This window comes from Aulostomus chinensis, chromosome 23 (genome assembly GCF_037954235.1).
Source record: "Aulostomus chinensis isolate RoL2024-O1b breed Wild chromosome 23, RoL_Achi_v1.0, whole genome shotgun sequence".
NCBI classification, from domain to species: Eukaryota; Metazoa; Chordata; class Actinopteri; order Syngnathiformes; family Aulostomidae; genus Aulostomus; species Aulostomus chinensis.
In genome coordinates this window covers 12,531,385-12,550,761 of record NC_141342.1, presented here as the reverse complement: position 1 = coordinate 12,550,761, position 19,377 = coordinate 12,531,385, and the positions used below count along the sequence as shown (strand labels likewise).

The window sequence follows — 19,377 nt, the reverse complement described above, 5'->3', positions numbered from 1 at the left end:
TGAGCCCAAGCAGGTGGGTCGCACCTGCCACAAGTCGAATCTCTACCTCTATTGTGGGGCAGCAGGACACGACATCTCCAACTGTCCAGGTAAACCAGAAGCTCACCAGTAGTTGGGGAGACTCTGGTGAGCTCAACTCTCCTGTCACCTCCCCAAAGCCAGACGACCTCTGTTCCAGGGCTGTCTCCCCTTTCCAGATGGCTCTTACACCTTCTCTATCTTTATTGACTCGGGGGCTGATACCTGTATTATCAATGAGGAGGTGGTCCTTCAGCTGGGGCTCGAGTGGGTTCCTTTTTCTCATCAGGTTCCTGCTTGAGCCTTAAACAGACACATCTTGGGAACTGACACTCATCAGACCCCTCCTGTCCACCAGCAACTTTCAGGTAATACCATAAAACAGTCCGGTTCCACATCCTGAGCTCTTCCCACCTGCCACTCATCCTGGGGTATTCATGGCTCTGTCGTCATAACCCTCACATCGACTGGGTCACTGGGGCTGTTCTGGAGTGGAGCTGTTCCTGTCATGTAAGGTGCTTGCAGCAAGTCTCAGCTTTGCTTCATTCCTCCATCTCCAGATCCAGCCCTCCACCCAACCTTTCCGGGGTGCCACCTGAGAACCATGATTCTTGTCAGGTCTTCAGTGAAGCCAGGGCCACGTCTCATTTTCTCTGAAAACATCTCTATTTAATTTGTGCTGGAAAAGCTGTGCTGCTCCTCCTCAGTCAGACACGTTGTTGTCTGACTCAGTTGACATTTTTGTCTCTGAATACGTTCTTTATGTTGGTCGTATTTATTTTCGAGTCTGGACTCTTTCTTCTTTGAGATATTTTAAACAAGTCAACAACAAGTGTTTTTGTGGATCATGTACACCTGACACATGGCATGTTTGTTCTGCAGGGGCTTTGCAACAGATTTGGGGGCTGCCTCAAAGGCCAGATGTGATACAAGCAAAATCGTGCTAATTAATCGGCCAACCAATTAATTGGTCGACCCTTAGTCATAATGGCAGTACTTGGAGAGCTTACTTATTTCTGTGGTGGTACTTGGTTTAAAAAGTTTAAAAGCCACTGCTACAGACAGAAGACTGCATGTGTAAAAAGAAATGATCAACTCTACTATGGAGGTTGTTTTTCACCTGCACCTATCTGTTTATTTGTACAACTTCCAGCAGGATTATGAAGAAAATACTCAACTAACTTTCACCAAACTTGGTGGGTGACTTAAGCTGGGCCAAGAATTAACCCACTCAATGATAGCGACAGACTTTTTTTATGACAGCACTTTTTCAAATTGGCCTGAAAGGAGGTACCTACTTGAAAGCGTGCTCTTTTAATTGTTGGCAAAACTTTTCTTATTTTAATTTTTGATAATGTTAGGGTGCACTGCATGGCTTCAACCAGCTGAAAATCATGTTTGATGTGACTTTCAGTGATTTACTTCAAACATTTCATACACTGTATTACTGTGGAAACAATGCTCAGTGTTATACCATTAAAATGCTCAATATGCAAACAATAATTATTTTAATTGATGACATTCTAAATTTTGCGATTATAGAAAATAAGCCAATATATTAACAATTAAAACAGCAAGTGGCGATATGTCAGAGAGGTCAACACAGAAAGGACGATCATAGTGGATCCTGTAGTCCTAACATACCATCATAAGTAGAGCCAAGTGGTCCATCATTTATCTGGAAGGCCCAGCGTCCAGGTACATTCACGTTGCTGCTCAAGCGGAAAGTTGAGTTACTTCCTGTTGCAGTGTCAGAGAATGATCCAGGGATTGAGAAGTAGTGGGTGGAACCAATTGTGTCATAACCAGCCTGGAAAGTCATGTAAGACAGACAGATGCATTTACATTAAAATAAGGCCTGGTAAAATACTACTAAATGTTATTTATTTCTGCACGTTGTATAGTTTTAATGTCTCTCACCTGAACTGTTTGACTTGTTGAAGCTATTGTCCCATAGTTCATCAGTACAAATGAGTCCTGGCCACCAGAGATCAACACTGCCTGCACAGTTGTTTGCTGAAACAAATATTTGTGATTTTAGAGCACTTTAGGGGAAGATCAGTCAGCATACAGCGTTGAGGTAGGGAAGCTATCATTGTGGTACAGCAAAAATTACCTGGTTCTCAAAACATCACAAACAAAGGAATTAACTGTGGATTTTAGGAGATAAAGAACTTGTGACTCCCAGCCCCCTACACATGAATGAGGAACATCACCTGTTCCAACTGCTACCATCAGGGAGGCATTACAGGACAATAAAATCCAGAACAGACTCAGAATCACCACACATCCAAGCGCCATTGCTCTTCGAAATGAACACTGAAATAGCCACATCATCTTTTTCAAGAGAAATACACAATATCACCGGTGCAATATTGAAACCTATGCAATATCTGATTCCTTAATTTTCTTCACAATTCTATTTATTAAAAATGTCATTTTATATTTTTTAATTTGTAAATAAGAAGCAGTTATTTCCTCTGCACTTCTATTTATTCCTCTATTTTTATATTCTATTGTTTTGCTGTAGTATATTTCTTTTTAACTGAACCTAATGAGTCCAAACATAACTTTGTTGTACTGATGTGTAATGACAGTAAAAATTCTGATTCTGTAATGTTTCTCTGGTAATATAAAAATACCACAGTATGAATATGATGTTTTTTTTTATGTGTTTCACAATTTAAACAAGTTAACTTACTGTTCCAGTGGTTTCATCGTCTGGTACCACAAACCATGTTGCAACAAAGACCCAGCTGGCAGTAAAGTTCAACTCTGGGAAGTACTCTTGAATGTCACTTGTAGCTTGTTGGAGAACACTGCCATTGGTGTATTGGTTGAAGAACATGACACCATTTGTGTTGTAATTGAAATCTGTCCAGAATGGAGCAATGATGTCTCCTGAGCCACGTGCTGGGATCTTCTGAGTTGAGCCCCAGGACCAGGGTGAAACAAATGTCAAAAGTCCATTCCCGTTCACCTGAAGAAAACCACCCCCCCCCCCCCAAAAAACAGCTCTCAATATTCTGTATCACAAATACCTTCTTATATGTAGTTCTTGCATACAGAGTGTAAAAAAAAACAATTCTCTTTCACAAAACACACCATTCCATGGATTTGCAAACATAATACAAAACATATTCACACACATTTATGTGATTATATGATCGTCCAAAATAAGCAAAAGGCTGTTCCAGGTTGATTCCATGAGAATATTCACGAAGGGGAAGATAGCTTGCTGTCCCAGGAACTGAGTAGAGGGGTCCTAAAGAAAAAAAAAGATGATCAATTTCATTAGAATGAGATATATTGGATACAATTTTCAGTTTTTGTGTGGAAGGAAATTATCTGATGAACATTTATGAAGTTAAATGATTATAAACAAAAAAAAACACAGATATCTGAATAAAGTAAATGTAGAACAAAGCATCTAAAATAATCAGCGTGTGACCTCTGGTCTTCACATACCATTGTAAGTGGAGCCAAGTGGTCCATCATCAACCTGGAAGGCCCAGCGTCCAGGTACATTCACATTGCTGCTCAGGCGGAAAGTAGAGTTACTTCCTGTTGCAGTGTCAGAGAATGATCCAGGGATTGAGAAGTAGTGGCTGGAACCGATTGTGTCATAACCAGCCTGGAAAGTCATGCCAGAAAGACAGATGCAATCAGATTGAAGAAAGTTATAGAAACTTCATAAAAAACATATTTTGCTGTACATGGCATACCGTTTTAATGTCTCTCACCTGAACTGTTTGACTTGTTGGAGCGATTGTCCCATAGTTCATCAGTACAAACGAGTCCTGGCCACCAGAGATCAACACTGCCTGCACAGTTGTTTGCTGAACAAAAAAACAAACTTGAGTTTTTAGGTTTCTACCTCAATATTAACGATAACATTATACAAAACCATGCACACATAATGTATGCACTAATTTAAAAGTTGACTTACTGTTTCGGTGGTCTCATCGTCTGGTACCACATACCATGTTGCAACAAAGACCCAGGTGGCAGTAAAGTTCAACTCTGGGAAGTACTCTTGAATGTCACTTGTAGCTTGTTGGAGAACACTGCCATTGGTGTATTGGTTGAAGGATATGACACCATTTGTGTTGTAATTGAAATCTGTCCAGAATGGAGCAATGATGTCTCCTGAGCCACGTGCTGGGAACATGGAAGGTGTGTACGGGTAAAATGCTAAGTCAAAGGTCAGGTAGCCTTTGTAGTTCACCTGGAAAACAGAAACTAGTTGTTAGTGTTCATTAACAAATATGTATTTATTCATACATTTTTGTACACATTATGTATACTACAGTTCCTTCCTTCACAAAACGTTACACATTTTGCCAACATTAAAACATCCACATTTACATACATATATCTGATTATATGATCGTCCAAAATAAACAAAAGGCTGTTCCAGGACAATTGCAGCAGAACCCCCCAGGGTTATTGTTTCATTTATTTGGTAGAGGGCTCCTAAAGTGACAAAAGACAAAAAAAAAGGATAAGTGCAATGGCCATCCTTTATGACCTGGTCCTGAAAATGAACAGCATTGGCGACTCTGGACCAGCACACTAAATCACGAGTATTCATGTTGGAATCTACACAAAATGTTGCTTACACAGTAGAAATTATTTTGATAACCTCCATCAAGGAGATCATTAATTTAAGCATGGTTATGCAAAAACTATGAGACAGCTTACCATGAAGCTAGATAGAGGGTATAGCACTGGCCAAGAACCAAACCATCAACGCCCAAAAGCCCAATGTGTGTCAAAAATCAGGATCAGATATTGTGTTAAAATCCCTCTCTAAGGGTGTTATTTTTGCCACCAGTGAAAATGCTTCCCTGGATTTTCATGCCTCTCCCCCATCCACACTGCTTCCTTTTTTCATAAACTTACATTATGAAAGAAAAGGCAGTAAAAATGTTGAATTCATTGTTTTATCACCCACAAAATGACTCACTTGATGGGTTCGATCCATTTGCTGTGATAACAGTTTAATATTCGTAGGTCAAAGGATTGCTCATTAAATGCCTCTGAATAAAAAAAGGTGGGTAACATACATGCGCAGCTCGAAGTAACTGTAAATTGAAAACACACCATACACAGAAAGCTAAATAATTATTCTGCAAATTCCTTACTCCATCCATTCCATACTTGATGTTTTATCATAATTATAGAAGCAAGGTTGTTTTTGTTGCCCACCATTCGTGATCGCTATCGCCTGCTTTTTTTCCCCGATTGATTCCTGGCAGAGTGGGGAGGAGGTGGTTGTATGTCTTTTGACAGTCATTATCTTTTGTCCAGTTGTTTGTTTCATTGTCCTGTTATAAGTTGGGATGAAAACTCTCTCGCTTCAACGTACCTGAACTCTGAGGAGTCACCGCATCTATAAACAACACAAAAAGGTTTGATTTGGCACAAACAGAAACTGCAAACAATAAATTATGCCTCAACAAAAATGTAAGTGAATTGAATTCTGTACGTACCTATCATTCCCAAAAGTAGCACAGGCAACATGAGTTGATTTGCCATTCTGGTAAACTCAGAATTCAAATCTGCTGAGCAAAGAAGAGGAATACATTTCAGACTTGAGTCGATATAAAAATGGAAAACAAAGCTGCTTTACTTGACGGAAAGTTGCAAGTGAAGTGAGCAAAACAAAACTACCGTACTGGTTAATTCTAACTGTACTGTACAATACTACAATCGAATTGATACTTTACAGCATTTTTTAAATGAAAAACCATCCTACTTCATCAAAGCGGTTGATAATCGTAAACTTGACCAAAATACATTTTTACCTGTTCGTGTGTGCTTCCTTCATCGTCTTTCCTCTGATCCTACTGAGACTGAAGGACTGCAACTGGGCTTCATTTAGGAAAACTTGGCACAGAACCATAAGTTTGTTGTCAGTAAACCATAAGTTTGTCGTCAGTAAGCCATAAGTTTGTTGTCCGACCAGTTATGGGCATATCTTCATACTGAGGGAATTTTACTACTTCCTCATTACAATGTCCTTGAAATCAGTTTAAAAGAATCCAAGAGGAATATTTTACTAAACATATTAAACTTTTTTTTTCAAAATCTATTCAAAACAAAAAGGTGATAGAAGGTTACGTGTTAATTTGACCCCATCCTTTTACAGTTGTTGTAAGTAATAACTACAAAACACAAAATATCCTTACATTTGTGTACAACTGCATAATTGTGTGTTATAAACCTACCTAGTACGTTTTAGTAGTTTAATTAGTACTTCAATCAGACAGGTTGAGTTTTATTTTATACCCGAGCCAAGTTAGTGCGGTGACCTCAGCAAGATCTACATTCCAAAAAGGTCCCATCTTACTTTTTATATATCGCGTATATGGCTTGGGGCTCCGGGCTCCTAAATATACAAGGAGTTGTCGTCTCAAATATCCATAATTCCTCCATCACACAAAAACCCACACTGCCTGAATTCATGTTTGTGAGCATTGAGGTCTTGAACTCTGTGACCACTTCATTTAAAATGCGGGCATAAACAAAATATGCAGGTTAGTTTTTACTCACAACCTTCAGGGGCAATCAGATAAGCAGACTGGATGATGGAATGATGGGGGAATGTCAAGAGAGATGAGAGGGACATCCAGTGGACATTGTGAACCAACAGGATGAGAGGATTGCTGCCACACGGTTCTTCTATGCTCTCCGGTTTAAAAAAAAAAAAAGTCTCCTAGTCCAACTCATTCGCAAGAACACACAAATGTCTGTCTTAGTCAGTTTTTTGGAAAGAGCCTTCACAAGCTCATTCTGAGCACATTTTACGTGAACATCAACGGTCAACATCAACACATTTTGGAAATATCAACCAACATTCACCGCAACTTCATTACAACAAATTTCATCGTTGCTAGGCAATGAAACGCTAACATGCTAATCACGATTAGCATCTACATTGCAACACACTACACCTTTTACAAGGAGCATTGTATCACAGAAATGATTTTTTTTTTTTTTTTGCCTTGTGTCAGAATAAAAATGTCCCACACACATTGACAAAGTGTATCCACCATGGTAATGAGCATTTTCTTGACAGCTGGACAGTAGAACCTGCTCCTCTGGGCTGCGCCGCGAGCCTCCACAGCCGCTGAGCTCCCCTCATCATCATTATGATTGGACCGTTACCTCAGTAACAACCAATACAAACACTTGCATGTCAAGATAGACAACCTGACGAGTTTAGCGAGTAACTTAACCCCATGACTTTCATGCATGCTGTAAACAAAGTGTTTAAATTTCAACTAACTTTGTTTACAACTGACAAAGATTAAGACCAAAAGTGACATAGTGTCTAAAGTTAAACATTTAAAAATAAACGTAGTTTTCTTGTTTATGAACCACTTATTTAGTCTTTTCTAATGATTGTAGTTCGTAGACTGGACCACACAATTTTCTACAACAAACAGGTGTCACATACAGGATGTCAACAGAACAGCTAAGTGCGATGTAGTTCTTACCTTTCCATGTCGAGGTTTGACGAGATCATGATGAAACTTGCCCAAAATTTTCTGAAAGGTTTCTGAAATTGATCCTCACTCCCATACTCCTCCGAAGTTGATTGTCATACTGGTTTAAATTGGGTTTTACATTTGTGCTGTCTGGTTTGGTCACAGAAATCTGCTGGATTAAACTGTTTGAGTTCTTGGAGCCAGTAAGACTTGCACGTTTATTTCAATTTGCAGAGCAGTGCCTTGTTCAAGCTGAGCCATAGTGAAATGCTAAGTAAACTCACAAGGTTTTATTCTCTAAATGTTGTTAGAATTTACTGCGAAAGATGAGAGTGCAGACACCGTAATTGTGATCAAAAATGGGTGACATCAGTGGGTTCCAGCTAGAGAGAAGCTGGTCCCTCTCGAGCAGAACTTTTCCCTTCCTGAAGCAAGTAAGATTCTTGTCATGGAATAAATAGCTGGCTGGCAGAAGCTCATTTGCCCATCTTGGTGGCAGTTGTTAGGCCACTAAAATGGAAACCAGGAAGAAGTGTTTCCATAAATCTCTGTATGGACTCTGAACAACTTCTCTTTTCCTTTTTGTCTTTCTCTCCTTCAGGTATCTGTCCCTGACATTTTTCCATCTCTTTCCAAAGTCAACTTCTGTTAGTAGTGAACTTTTTTCCAAAACAAAATAATTATATACTGTATCGACAATAATGTATGAGGAAATTGCACCCCCCCCCCCCACCCCATGTAAGAACACATGCACCTGTAACTTGCTCTGGTTACTAGTGGTTAGCGGGCATGCAACAAAAGACAGGTATGCAAGATCAAAACTGGGAACATAGAGTTTTATGAAACAGGCCAAAATTGAGAGACTTGAACTTGATAACCAAGATGGACATTCATATCCTGATAATGATACAACACATCCATCCATCCATCCATCCATCCATCCATCCATCTTCTTCCGCTTATTCCTATTAAGGGTCGCGGGGGGGTGGAGCCTATCCCAGCGGCTATGGGCAAGAGGCGGGGTTCACCCTGGACAGGTCACCAGTCCATCACAGGGCCAACACATAGAGACAGACAACCATTCACACTCACAGTCACACCTACGGTCAATTTAGAGTATCAATCAGCCTCGTCCCCCTCTTGATGTCTTTGGACTGTGGGAGGAAGCTGGAGTACCAGAGAGAACCCACACAGGAACAGGGAGAACATGCTGACTCACACAGAAAGATCCCGTGCTGGAGCCAGGACTCAAACCCGGAACCTTCTTGCTGTGAGGTGACCATGCTGACCACTGCACCACCGTGCCGCCTGATACAGCACATTTTCAGCAAACTCTATGAAAAAATTCTTTATATAAAATGGAGGAGCCTATTATTAAACATTGTAATGTATTCTCCACAAAAACATTTAAACTATTCTTTTATTCTTTAAATACATTTAATGTAATTTTCAATCAAGCATGGAAAAAAATGGTCATTTTTGACACAGAATATAAAAACATTTTTAGATGTGGAGGAATGTAAAGCAATGATATCAATACTTAAGTACAGTGTTTGCAATCCAATGACATAAACAAAATAATGCGCAATAAATGTTTCTCTATCCACATATATGGCACATAATCATGTCCACCAGCTCTGTTAAAATGTGTGTGTGTCATGCGAATCAGGCCTTTGTGAGAATCGGAGCAGAGTGGGCGTTCAGAGATATCCCCGCCTGAAAATGGTGCTCGACTAATAAATTGCCACATAAACTTCAAAAATAAATCCATCTGATAGTTTTAGAAAAACGCCTCGCCTTTATTCAGGTTGACCTGAATTTGTTTTGTTTGGAAGTAAAACAAATTAATACCCGTCGTAACACAATATGTTACCAGTATATACAGTATTTCAGTTCGTTGACCAGATGGATATGAGAGTTATGTTGGCTCCTTGGTTCTAATTTCTTGAAAGAAAATTTATAAGCAAATTTTCCCATTCCCTTGAGCCCTTTTTTTCCCCAAATTGCATTAACTTTTGTGTTGGAGTAATAACTAAAACCCAGGAGTAGCCCCCATAATGCTAGATATTATTGGTGTATTTTTCAATTCATGAATTAGATCAACCTTAGAAAATTCCACAGAGCTGACAGCTCTGCTACTGCCACCTCAGGTGAGAGGGAGAAGCAGAAGGAGAGCTGACCCTGACAGATAAAGGCACACATTTTTTTCCAATTCATTTTTCCGTCATTGCAGCATTATTTCCTCTTCACCTCTTTCCAAGAGATATCATGTTTGTCAGAAAATATTGTCTAGCAATTTCAAAATTATAGACACCAAAGTGTTTCAACATTTGTTTTGGAGATGAGAGGAAACTTGCATCTATCACATTCTTGCTGTTTTAGCAGGTGATATTAAAAGTACTCTGGTAATATGTGTCTGTGCACACTGATTTTGCATCATCTTTGACTTCCTTAACAGAGTTTGGGCAGTGAGCAAACTGCCCGGCAGGGTCACCGGCGAGATTTCGTTCCACTGTCTGCAAGAAAAGAACCAAAGTTTACAAAGAGGTGATCAAGATGGAATTAGCAGGAGTTATTAAAGCTATGAAAACATGAGGGAGTTTTACCTCCAGGGCTACGTAGCGTCAGGGCTAGTGGTCCTAGTGACAAGGCTGCAGCGTCATGGTATGATACAGCCCTCCGACGTCTGATGTGGGAGCCTGGGTGGCATTGCTACCAAGAAACAACACCACAGGTTTGTGCTGATGCTTTTGGTGGTGATGCTTTTGGTGGTGATCTATGTCATCTCACTACACACACAGAGTGGTACTGTACTTACAGGGCTGCAGTTGTTGTGGCTTGAAAGACAATGGTGGATAGAGCAGTGCAGGTAGATGGATGAATATTTGGGGAAGGTGAGCAACTTGAAAGAGAAACGTGCCGTGGTGGAGATGCCATTCTGGATCATCTCTACTGAGCCGTCTTTAGGGTTTGCACACCTGTAAGACCGAGGAGATGGTAGGACACAAAGGGTTAGCAGGCAGAAGATCATGAAGTCAGAGGATTACATTATGAGAGAAAGAGGAAATAATAATGGGTGTCCCAATTGGAGTCCTTATCCAATACTTCAGTAAAGCTTTAAGAAAAGGGTGATAAAAGCCCATATCCACGTTGTCCCTTAAGGTTTTTTTTAATTCAGTCTAAATAACAGTCACAATTATGAAACGCCGGGCACAAGTGGAGTCAATGCAGAACTGGTTTTAACAGAGTAAACTAAATGAAATGTATTTAAAGCTTGTGATGCAGCACAAAGTAACCATGTTAACAAATCCCTTTAAATGCGTTGCATTGTCGATAGTCTACTCCTCAACTATTCAGCTTCCCCTTTTGCACCTGCTCTGTTCTATGGTATCTCTCTCTAAGTGCTGGATATGCAGGGTCGCACTGTCTTAATCAGAACTGGGATGGACCAATTGTGCAGTGAGGCTAAGCAATGACACCGGTTAAAGGAAGCGCTCCAGGAAGGAAGGGCTTGAAGGTGGTTACGAAACTGGTTGTAAAGTCGTGGGGAGGCCATGTCCAATCATGGCTTCAAATGTTCAAGAGGAAGGTGAAATCTCACATTTCTCATTCCACATGAAGAATTCAGCCGTCTCAGCTCCAAGTCTTTTGACCTTTTTACTGTCCTCTTGCAATTTCTCTTTATTTTTCAAAGCCTCTTTTTGTGTTGCTTGCCTCCGCTGTCTCAGTGACCTTGGAGTACTGGTTATTGTGTTATTGTGTTGTGTCAAATTCATAGTGTTGAATGCACTTCTTTCCTATAAATGCCAAATTTGCAGACATTACACATGCTTGTTGCACTGTTTTCACTCTCCAATCTAAAATATTTCCAAACGGTAGACAGTTTTGCTGCCTTGATGCATCAGCTTCACATGACCTTCATATTGCAGAACGAGCTACTGCTACTCACCCACCTGCTGTAAATTGCGTGAGTTTCTGACACGTGACAGTCAATGTTGATGTTTTGTTACTTAGAACTGAGCTGCTGTTCCTTTTGCCAATGTTTTTGCACTTCCTCTTTTCTTCCTGATTCCGATCAGATTAAAATGGCCTGATTGGCCCTGATTTCCAATCATGTGATTGGATCAGGACATCCCTGGGAGGAAGAGGTTAGTCAGCCAACAGAAACTGTAAGAGCTCCTTTACCCTTCAGAGATGAGTTCCCGGCGTAGAGGGTGGTTGGCGATGTTGACAGGCGTGGCCCAGCAAGAGTCCAGAACTGTTAAGCTCCCTGGTTCATCAACTCCTTCTGTCCACACCTTAATATACAACCTCTGGTCCAATGCCATTCCTCTACTGATACTGGTGAGGGGTGAGTTGAAGCCACTGTCCTGATAGGGCATCATTCTGATGTTGTACTGTCCTTGGCCTGATGGAAGGTGCTTCTTCACCACGCTACAGACAAACAAACAGATTGCAACTTACCATGAAAGACACAATAACCATGAGACCAAATGTAGGTTTCAAATTTGACTCTTCAAGCCCCAGCAACAGAGCCCCTAAAGTGACATGAGAAAAAAAATGGAATAAACTATCCTACCCTCAACAGAGAGTTTCTGATGAGAACAGAAGCCTTTTTTGTCCATTTTCCTTTAAGTAGCTGTGCACTTCAAGTATTTGTCTCTGCAATTTGTTCAGTCTTTAATCTACAGGACAGGCACAGACTTGAGTTTCTGATCATATTTTTGGTTTCAATTGGAGGTGTATCAGTGAAAGTGCACAATATGATTAGCAAGTGTTCAAGACTGATTTGAATATCAGGGGCAATTTAATTCTTACATGCGAGATACTTTGTAGGATTTTTTTGAGCTAAAAATATACTCTGCAATATTGTTTTATTTAGCAACAGAAGCCAATGAAACATTCAGGAGATACTGAGTCACCTCTCCACAGAGTTGATGTCCAAAGCTTCGGACTTGGCCTTAGTCAGAGAGTATTCACAGGAGAAACTCAAGTGGATGCTTCTCTGGTGGTTGATCAGCTCTTCATCGGTGTCCTCATCACTCTGGATGGTGTTCTTATACATGAAATGAGTTCCATTGCTCTTAAATGAGAATAATTAAATAGTTAATTCAAAATAAATGATCACATTGTAGATAAGAGATGGTCTTAAAAAAGTTATCTGAACAATTTCATCCAGACTTGATAACATGGTTCTCTATGGACTATACCATTAGAATTGTCCCACATAGCTGGCTGTTATTGTTAAAGTGGAACACCAGGCGTCCATCCTGGAGGGTGCCATTGCAGGACTCGTCCTGGAGATGGAGAGAGCTGGAGGGGAAGCCTGCCTCAAACAGCTGGCAGCGGGACACAGATATGGTGCCGGAACTACCCTCACATGAGATGAATGAGTCTAGAGAGAAACTGAAATTCTTTAGAACCCAGAGGGAAGTTTTCACAAAAACCCCGCAAAATATTATTTACTTCAAAACTCAGTGGCCTAACAGTGGCTTCCTGCTTTCAGCTAGCTGGAGCAGACTATTTTCCTTCTCTCCTGATGACAACTCATAACTTCGGCCCATTCTTTTTCAGACAGCACACAAAATCACTCTCTTTTCTTTCGTTCACATTATTGAATGATTTAGTTGGAGGTTCTGTTCTAAGTTGAATAATGTAATTGCGACCCAGTTATCAAAAAATAACTCCAGACACAGGAATGAAGCCCCGACACAAAAGAATCATGGCTAGACATGAGAGCAGCTGCGTGTCAGTTATACTTGATATGATTGGCCCATATTGATAATCTGGTTAAACTGATCAGTGAAAGGCAATATTGTTAAGTACTTGTTCTCTGTTGAGCAAAAAAAAGGAAATCAAATTTAAAAAATTAAAAGTTAGAATATAGGAAAAGGCAGAAAATACCAAATAAATTTCATCAATTTGTGAGTTTGTCCTCAATCTTGGATGTCACAAGCTGAAATCCATTTGTGAAAGACAGGGATTATTTTCAGTTTCACTTATGCATGCTAATTGACCGTAGGTATGAATGTGAGTGTGAATGGTTGTTTGTCTTTGTATGTTGGCCCTGCGATGGACTGGCGACCTGTCCAGGGTGAACCCTGCCTCTCGCCCATTGACGCTGGGATAGGCTTGAGCCCCCCCGCGACCCTTAATGTAGGAATAAGCGGAAGACGATGAATGGACTTGTGCATGCTGTGGCTTGATCATATCAGGCTCTCTACACTGTCTTCCTTTCAGATCTGCTCTAGACAGCCACCACGGTCCAGGTGTATATGAAGCAAACAGTATTTCATCTGCTTGTAAAAGTATTTGCGCCATTTACTGCATGTAGCTACATGTATGCAGGCTCCGATCAATTCCTAAATATGGGTATACTACGCCGTGTTCTTGTCCAAGTTCTTCTCATCTCATTTCTGTCCCTGCATGCTGGAGCCAGGCAGTGGAGCCCTTTAGCTCCTCTTGCCACTGGTGGCTGGGAGAAAGAAGATCATTCGAGTTTGTTGGCAGGAGGGTGTCATCTCTGCTTTTTGCGGATGAGGTGGTCCTCTTAGCTCCATCAGGCCACGACCTCCAGCTCTTGCTGGGACAGTTCGCAGCCGTATGTGAGGCAGCTGGGATGAGAATCAGCACCTCTAAGCCTGATGCCATGGTCCTCAGCCGGAAAAGGATGGTTTGCATACTCCAGGTCGGGGGGGGGGTGGTCCTACCTTAGGTGGAGGAGTTTAAGTATCTTGGGGTCTTGTTCATGAGTGAGGGTAGGATGGAGCAGGAGATTGACAGGCGGATTGGGGCGGCATCCGCAATGATGCGGGCGCTAAACCAGTCCGTTGTGGTGAGCAGGAAGCTTAGCCAGTAGGCAAGGCTCTGGATTTACTGGTCAATGTACGCTCCAACCCTCACCTTTGGTCATGAGCTCTGGGGGATGACCGAAAGAACGAGATTGCGAATGAAAGCGGCGGAAATGAGTTTCCTCTACAGCGTGGCTGGGCTGTCCCTTAGAAATGGGGTGAGAAGCTCAGTCATTCGAAGGGGCCGCTGCTCCTCCATGTCAAGAGGAGTCAGTTGAGGTGGTTCAGGAATCTGGTGAGGATGCCTCCTGGACGCCTCCCTCGGGAAGTGTTCCAGGTATGCCCAACCGGGAGGAGGCCTCAAGGCTGACCCAGGACACACTGGAGGGATTATATCTCTCGGCTGGCCTGGGAACGCTGCGGGATTCCCCCGGAAAAGCTGGTGGAAGTGGCTGGGGAGAGGACAGTCTGGGCTTCCTTGCTGAAGCTGCTGCCCCTGTGACCCGGACCCACCGGAAAAAGCGGAGGATGACAACGACGATTTAAAGATTTTTTTTTTGCACCTGATCCCGATTACATTTTTTGCATTGGTATAAATGGGGAAACAACGTCCCTCACCGTAGCTCTCATTGTTGGTCCGATGGTGGCGTTCATCACAGAAGCAGCCGTAAACTCCGTGCTTCTCACCACACCACTCATATTCTGTGCAGTCCAGATGCTCACAGGGGTCTGACTCAGCTGTTGAATTGTGGTGAAAAGATGAGATGTGATGAACATGAAACATAGTCCCTTTTCCAAAGTAGAGCAACCTTTAACCTTATTAGACTAAAGATTTATTGTTCTGTGTTATCTTGGGTCTCTTAAGATGAGAGCAAACATACCACATTGCAGAGCAGAGCGCCACTCTGGAATGTTCAACCCTAAACCAGAGCAGGTGCTCTCATAGGCTGAGACAGCGGAGCAAAGCATGCCATTGGCCAAAGAGTAAAGGCAGAGATCATAGACACAGGAAGTGAAAAATAGCTGGGGGTCGGTGTGCTGGTGACAAGAACTGAATGGGCCACTCGAGTTGGTGATGACGCCACAGAGCTCTGAGTATTGTTCCAGGAGGGGACAATTGTTTGATCCATCACCTGTCCTATCATCAGTGGATCCGCATCTAGATGAGACATCACACATTACTTGAAATGGGAGAGTAGAAAATGTAGTGTACATAATGTATGGAGTAGTGAAACCAAACAAGACCGTATTCTTTCTGTAGTGACTTGGCAGCTCACCCTGGTAGACTTGTGGGTGCCTTCCAGCTGTCTCCAAACTCATTGTCATCTTGTGCCAATGTTCCATTGGGCAGGACTTTGTCATCTGTGGGGTCACTGTTGAAGTTACCACACATCCCGGTCACTCTGTTTTCATGGTTTTGGCCAATTTTGACCAGCAAAGTACTCTGACCATCAAACTGGACTACAATGTCAATGGCATCAACCACAATGTAGCTTCCCTGCCTTAGCACCTGAGCTAAGGTTCCTGCAGTGGTGGGAAGAGACACCTTGGTGTCATTTACCTGGGAGGATGAAGGAGACAATATGGGGGGGGGGGGGGGGGGGTCGCATTATAAGCCTTTTTACATCAAACAAATACCAGAAGTACCATACAATGAAGTACATGAAGAGTTGACTGTACCTTTACTACTTTGTTAGGTCCAATCCAGATGTGTGTATTTTCTAGCTCATTAGAGAGGTATATATCTACTGCTGATACAAATGACACACGGTTGTTGCCACGGTGATTGTTAGTAGCTACAACCTGAAACTGGGTTTCGTTGGTGCCATGGCTCACACTCTCTGTGACGATGTAAGAGCATGTGCCCTGGAAATGAGCCAGTGCCCCATCGAAGCTGACGTAATGTGGGTCCCCCCAAACAGTGCAAGTAGACATAGTGCCAAAACAACCCAGCTGGCCATTTTTGATGGTGCACTCTTGTGCAGGGGAGCAAGATGCAGGAGAACAGCGCAGGTCATTGGGAGCATGGCATTCACATTGCTGAGAACACCCATCAGTCCAGAATGATTCACCAGCCTGTAGCAGTTGATAGAGGTATTAAAAATAATTAATTCCTGCATCTGATTCATAAGTAGAATAAAAATATTTCTGAAGGGACAGGAGGCCAGTATCATGACATTATTCCATTCCATAATTTTTGAAAACCAAATATGTCGAATCAAGTTAATTTGAATTACATCTAGTACTAGTTAATACTTATTCATTTTTACGGTATGGACAATTACAAAGAAAAGAAATGTCTCTACAGGGATTCAACTTACATCATAGTAAAAGCCATCAAATTGGCAGCCACACCTTTCCACAGGGACACACCTGGTCCCACTCCTAAGAAAACCTTCATCACAGAAACATCCTTCTGAGCAAACCTGCTCACAGGTGGCATCAACACTGCTGGCACAGGTGTGTCCGCAGTCGGTGCCACACAGCTCATAATGGCTGTTTTCTGGACAGTCAAGTCCTAAATAATTGTGGGGACAAATGATGGATGTTGAGGGTTGATGATGTTGATTCGCTCTTTTCTGATAGCTGTTAGATATATTTGTATACCAACTGATGAACACATTGGTTCACTCACTGCAGGTGGTGTTCTGTCTCCAAGGATAGATTCGGACATTAGCAGACTGACAGGCACTGACATATGCCTCAACTGCCCTGCACAGAAGATCCTGGCCTCCATTTCCAGTGATGCACACATCAAACACACAGTCGTTGAAATATGGCGATGGGTCCACCTGCTCATGGCAGAAGCTGAGGGGGCCATCAGCTCCCTGAATCACTTCACACTGGGCTTGAGCAGGTAGCTCATCTATACATTGTGGACAGGAGGAACCACATCCATCACTGCAGGTGTAATTGCCCGCCACTTTCCAAGCTGTCCCAAAGTCAGATGGACTGGTGACTGTCATTCCTGATGGAGTCTGGTACTCATCATTTGGATTTCCATTGAAGTTTCCGCAAAGACCACACATTTGTCCACTGTGGATGATCATATTTAAAACAAAGTGACAATAAAGTCAATCAGATGAGTGGTTGTTATTTATTGAGTAAAACAAGTTCAATTATGATGTTAAAATATTGCTTTATGACTTGGGGTGATTGGAATATACCTGTAATTTGAAGGCACAGAGATGGACACTGTACTCCATCCATCATATTTGACAACCAGGCCAAAATCAGCACTGACAAATGTGTGAGAACCACTGGCATAGATTGACACAAGACCTCCCCCTAAGACAATGGGTGTGTTTTTGTTCACCCCATTTACCTAAATGGAAAAATTGTATTTTAAGTAATGTGAGGTTTAGTGATCAGGGACAATGCACATTCATAAAAGTTTCATGTGAACATGCCAGAATTAGCTGAAAGGCTATTTTACATCTCCCATCCTTTGAATCGTCACCCTCTGTTGCTTGAGAAGGGAGTGGACTGATGTAGCTGTTGTGATTATTAGATTAAATGTTTAAGATGAATTAGATCCAATAAAGAAAGTCTGCTTCAAAAGTACTCACTTGTACCACACCATTTCTCTCCCTGGACATGTGCACTTGATAGCCCCACACATTCACGAAGACTTCAGCTGTGATTGAAACTGCTAACCCGCGCCATGCTTCATTCTTTGCTTCAACAGAAAACTGTTGGAGCCCATCAGTGGTGTTGCAGGGGGCTGCCAGAATGTAGCGACATGTTCCCTGAAAGTCATAGGCTTTGCCATCAAAGGTGAGGTAGTGAGGGTCACCAGAAGCTGAGCAGGAGCCATGAGGGTTTGGATGGCAGCCAAACTCATCCTCCACCACACGGCAGGACTCCTGGGGACCACAGGACTTTTGGACACAGTGGACTGCCCCAGTTGTACCATCACAGGTACAGAAGCTCTGACATTCCTCACCATCCCAAAATTGTTCACCCCCTTGTCGATAGCGTCCTTGGTGATAGCAGCCACAGGCTGTTGGTGGTACACACTGATCACCATTGAGAACAAAACCATCATCACATTGGCAGCCTTCCTGGCACAAAGTGCCACAGGAGAAGGGGAAGGAAAGGCTGGGGCAGGTGGACGGACAGGAGCTGCCACAGATTTCATAATGGCTGTTTGGGGGACAGCTTTGCTCTGGAGAAAGATCAATTGTTCCTCAGGTAAGACAGTGAATAGTATCAAACTAATCTCAACTGAATAGAAGGAAAGTGCTTACCACACCCAGTTACATTCCTCCAGTGTCCCATGGTACTGCCTCTTATCTGGCACATCAGTGCATAATCTCGCAGGACCTTACATAGTGATGATTCTGGATCTGCAGAAGCCCTAATGATCTCATCACATGCCTCCACATGCTGTTGTGGGTCCTCCATGGCCCAACATCGGTCAAATGGCCCATCCAGTGCATCAAGAATACCACAGTACTCACTAGAATTGTAATTTGTTGTGGAATTTTGGCTCACAGTCTCCACACAATGTGCCGCCAATGAACCATCTCTCCAACTGTCTCCAAAAACTTGAGCGCCGTCCACCAGGATGCCACTGGGTGTTTGGAAGTCATCGTTTGGATCAGTGTTGTAGTTACCACAGAGCCCACCAATGGAACCATTGTAGATACCAGGTGCAGTGACACGCACAAAGTGGGGCCAGACTGTCTGTACAGTGACACCGAAGGAGGTGCGGAGGATGATACTGTGAATGCTGCTGTGGTAGATGTGGATTCTGTTGGATGCAGAGCTGTATGGTGGTCTGATGAGCTGACCATCAACCTAAAGAGGACATCAAGCAGTCAGTTACATTTGCTCTCATTAAATTACTCATTGATTTTAATCAAGTTTGCAAAACCCAAAAGTCTTGGGAGTTGTTTCAGTTTTTTGGGAATGGCCACTCTGCAACTGCTCTCACTTTTTCTGGATTCATTGTAACCTTCCCCTCCTCAATCATGAACACCAGGAAACTGACCTTAATGAAGTGAAACTCACACTTGTCTCACATAAAGTTTGTTCTCCAACATGATAAACACTGTTGCTCCTTGAAG

General features: G+C 42.3%; 2 protein-coding genes across 8 annotated transcripts in view; both read right to left on the bottom strand.

The window, feature by feature from the left end:
• LOC147239635 (alpha-tectorin-like) overlaps positions 1-5,888 on the bottom strand; it is a 32,140-nt gene extending 26,252 nt beyond the window's left edge. The window contains exons 1-11 of one of the 5 annotated variants that reach the window (XM_086194862.1): positions 5,829-5,888; positions 5,514-5,585; positions 5,390-5,413; positions 4,391-4,494; positions 3,968-4,246; positions 3,762-3,857; positions 3,487-3,652; positions 3,168-3,283; positions 2,720-2,998; positions 1,939-2,034; positions 1,663-1,828 (exon numbers count right to left, since the gene is read on the bottom strand). In XM_086194862.1, the coding sequence (XP_086050988.1) occupies positions 1,663-1,828; positions 1,939-2,034; positions 2,720-2,998; positions 3,168-3,283; positions 3,487-3,652; positions 3,762-3,857; positions 3,968-4,246; positions 4,391-4,494; positions 5,390-5,413; positions 5,514-5,559 (1,372 nt within the window). In that variant the 5' untranslated portion in view covers positions 5,560-5,585; positions 5,829-5,888. Of the gene's footprint in view, positions 1-1,662; positions 1,829-1,938; positions 2,035-2,719; positions 2,999-3,167; positions 3,284-3,486; positions 3,653-3,761; positions 3,858-3,967; positions 4,247-4,390; positions 4,495-5,389; positions 5,414-5,513; positions 5,586-5,828 lie in introns of those variants that run through there. The other 4 variants (XM_086194861.1, XM_086194863.1, XM_086194864.1 and 1 more) reach the window with 4 other exon arrangements.
• A 2,785-nt stretch (positions 5,889-8,673) lies between these two features.
• Positions 8,674-19,377, bottom strand: part of LOC147239634 (alpha-tectorin-like) — a 30,787-nt gene continuing 20,083 nt past the window's right edge. For 2 of the 3 annotated variants that reach the window (XM_086194870.1, XM_086194871.1), the window contains 15 exons: positions 18,556-19,108; positions 17,875-18,473; positions 17,473-17,630; positions 16,941-17,341; positions 16,627-16,823; positions 15,986-16,381; positions 15,583-15,866; positions 15,187-15,464; positions 14,924-15,043; positions 12,725-12,909; positions 12,437-12,597; positions 11,700-11,948; positions 10,333-10,492; positions 10,121-10,226; positions 8,674-10,030 (listed from right to left, as the gene is read on the bottom strand). In XM_086194870.1, coding sequence (XP_086050996.1) covers positions 10,005-10,030; positions 10,121-10,226; positions 10,333-10,492; positions 11,700-11,948; positions 12,437-12,597; positions 12,725-12,909; positions 14,924-15,043; positions 15,187-15,464; positions 15,583-15,866; positions 15,986-16,381; positions 16,627-16,823; positions 16,941-17,341; positions 17,473-17,630; positions 17,875-18,473; positions 18,556-19,108 — 3,873 coding nt within the window. In that variant the 3' untranslated portion in view covers positions 8,674-10,004. Of the gene's footprint in view, positions 10,031-10,120; positions 10,227-10,332; positions 10,493-11,699; positions 11,949-12,436; positions 12,598-12,724; positions 14,802-14,923; positions 15,044-15,186; positions 15,465-15,582; positions 15,867-15,985; positions 16,382-16,626; positions 16,824-16,940; positions 17,342-17,472; positions 17,631-17,874; positions 18,474-18,555; positions 19,109-19,377 lie in introns of those variants that run through there. The other variant, XM_086194872.1, reaches the window with a different exon arrangement.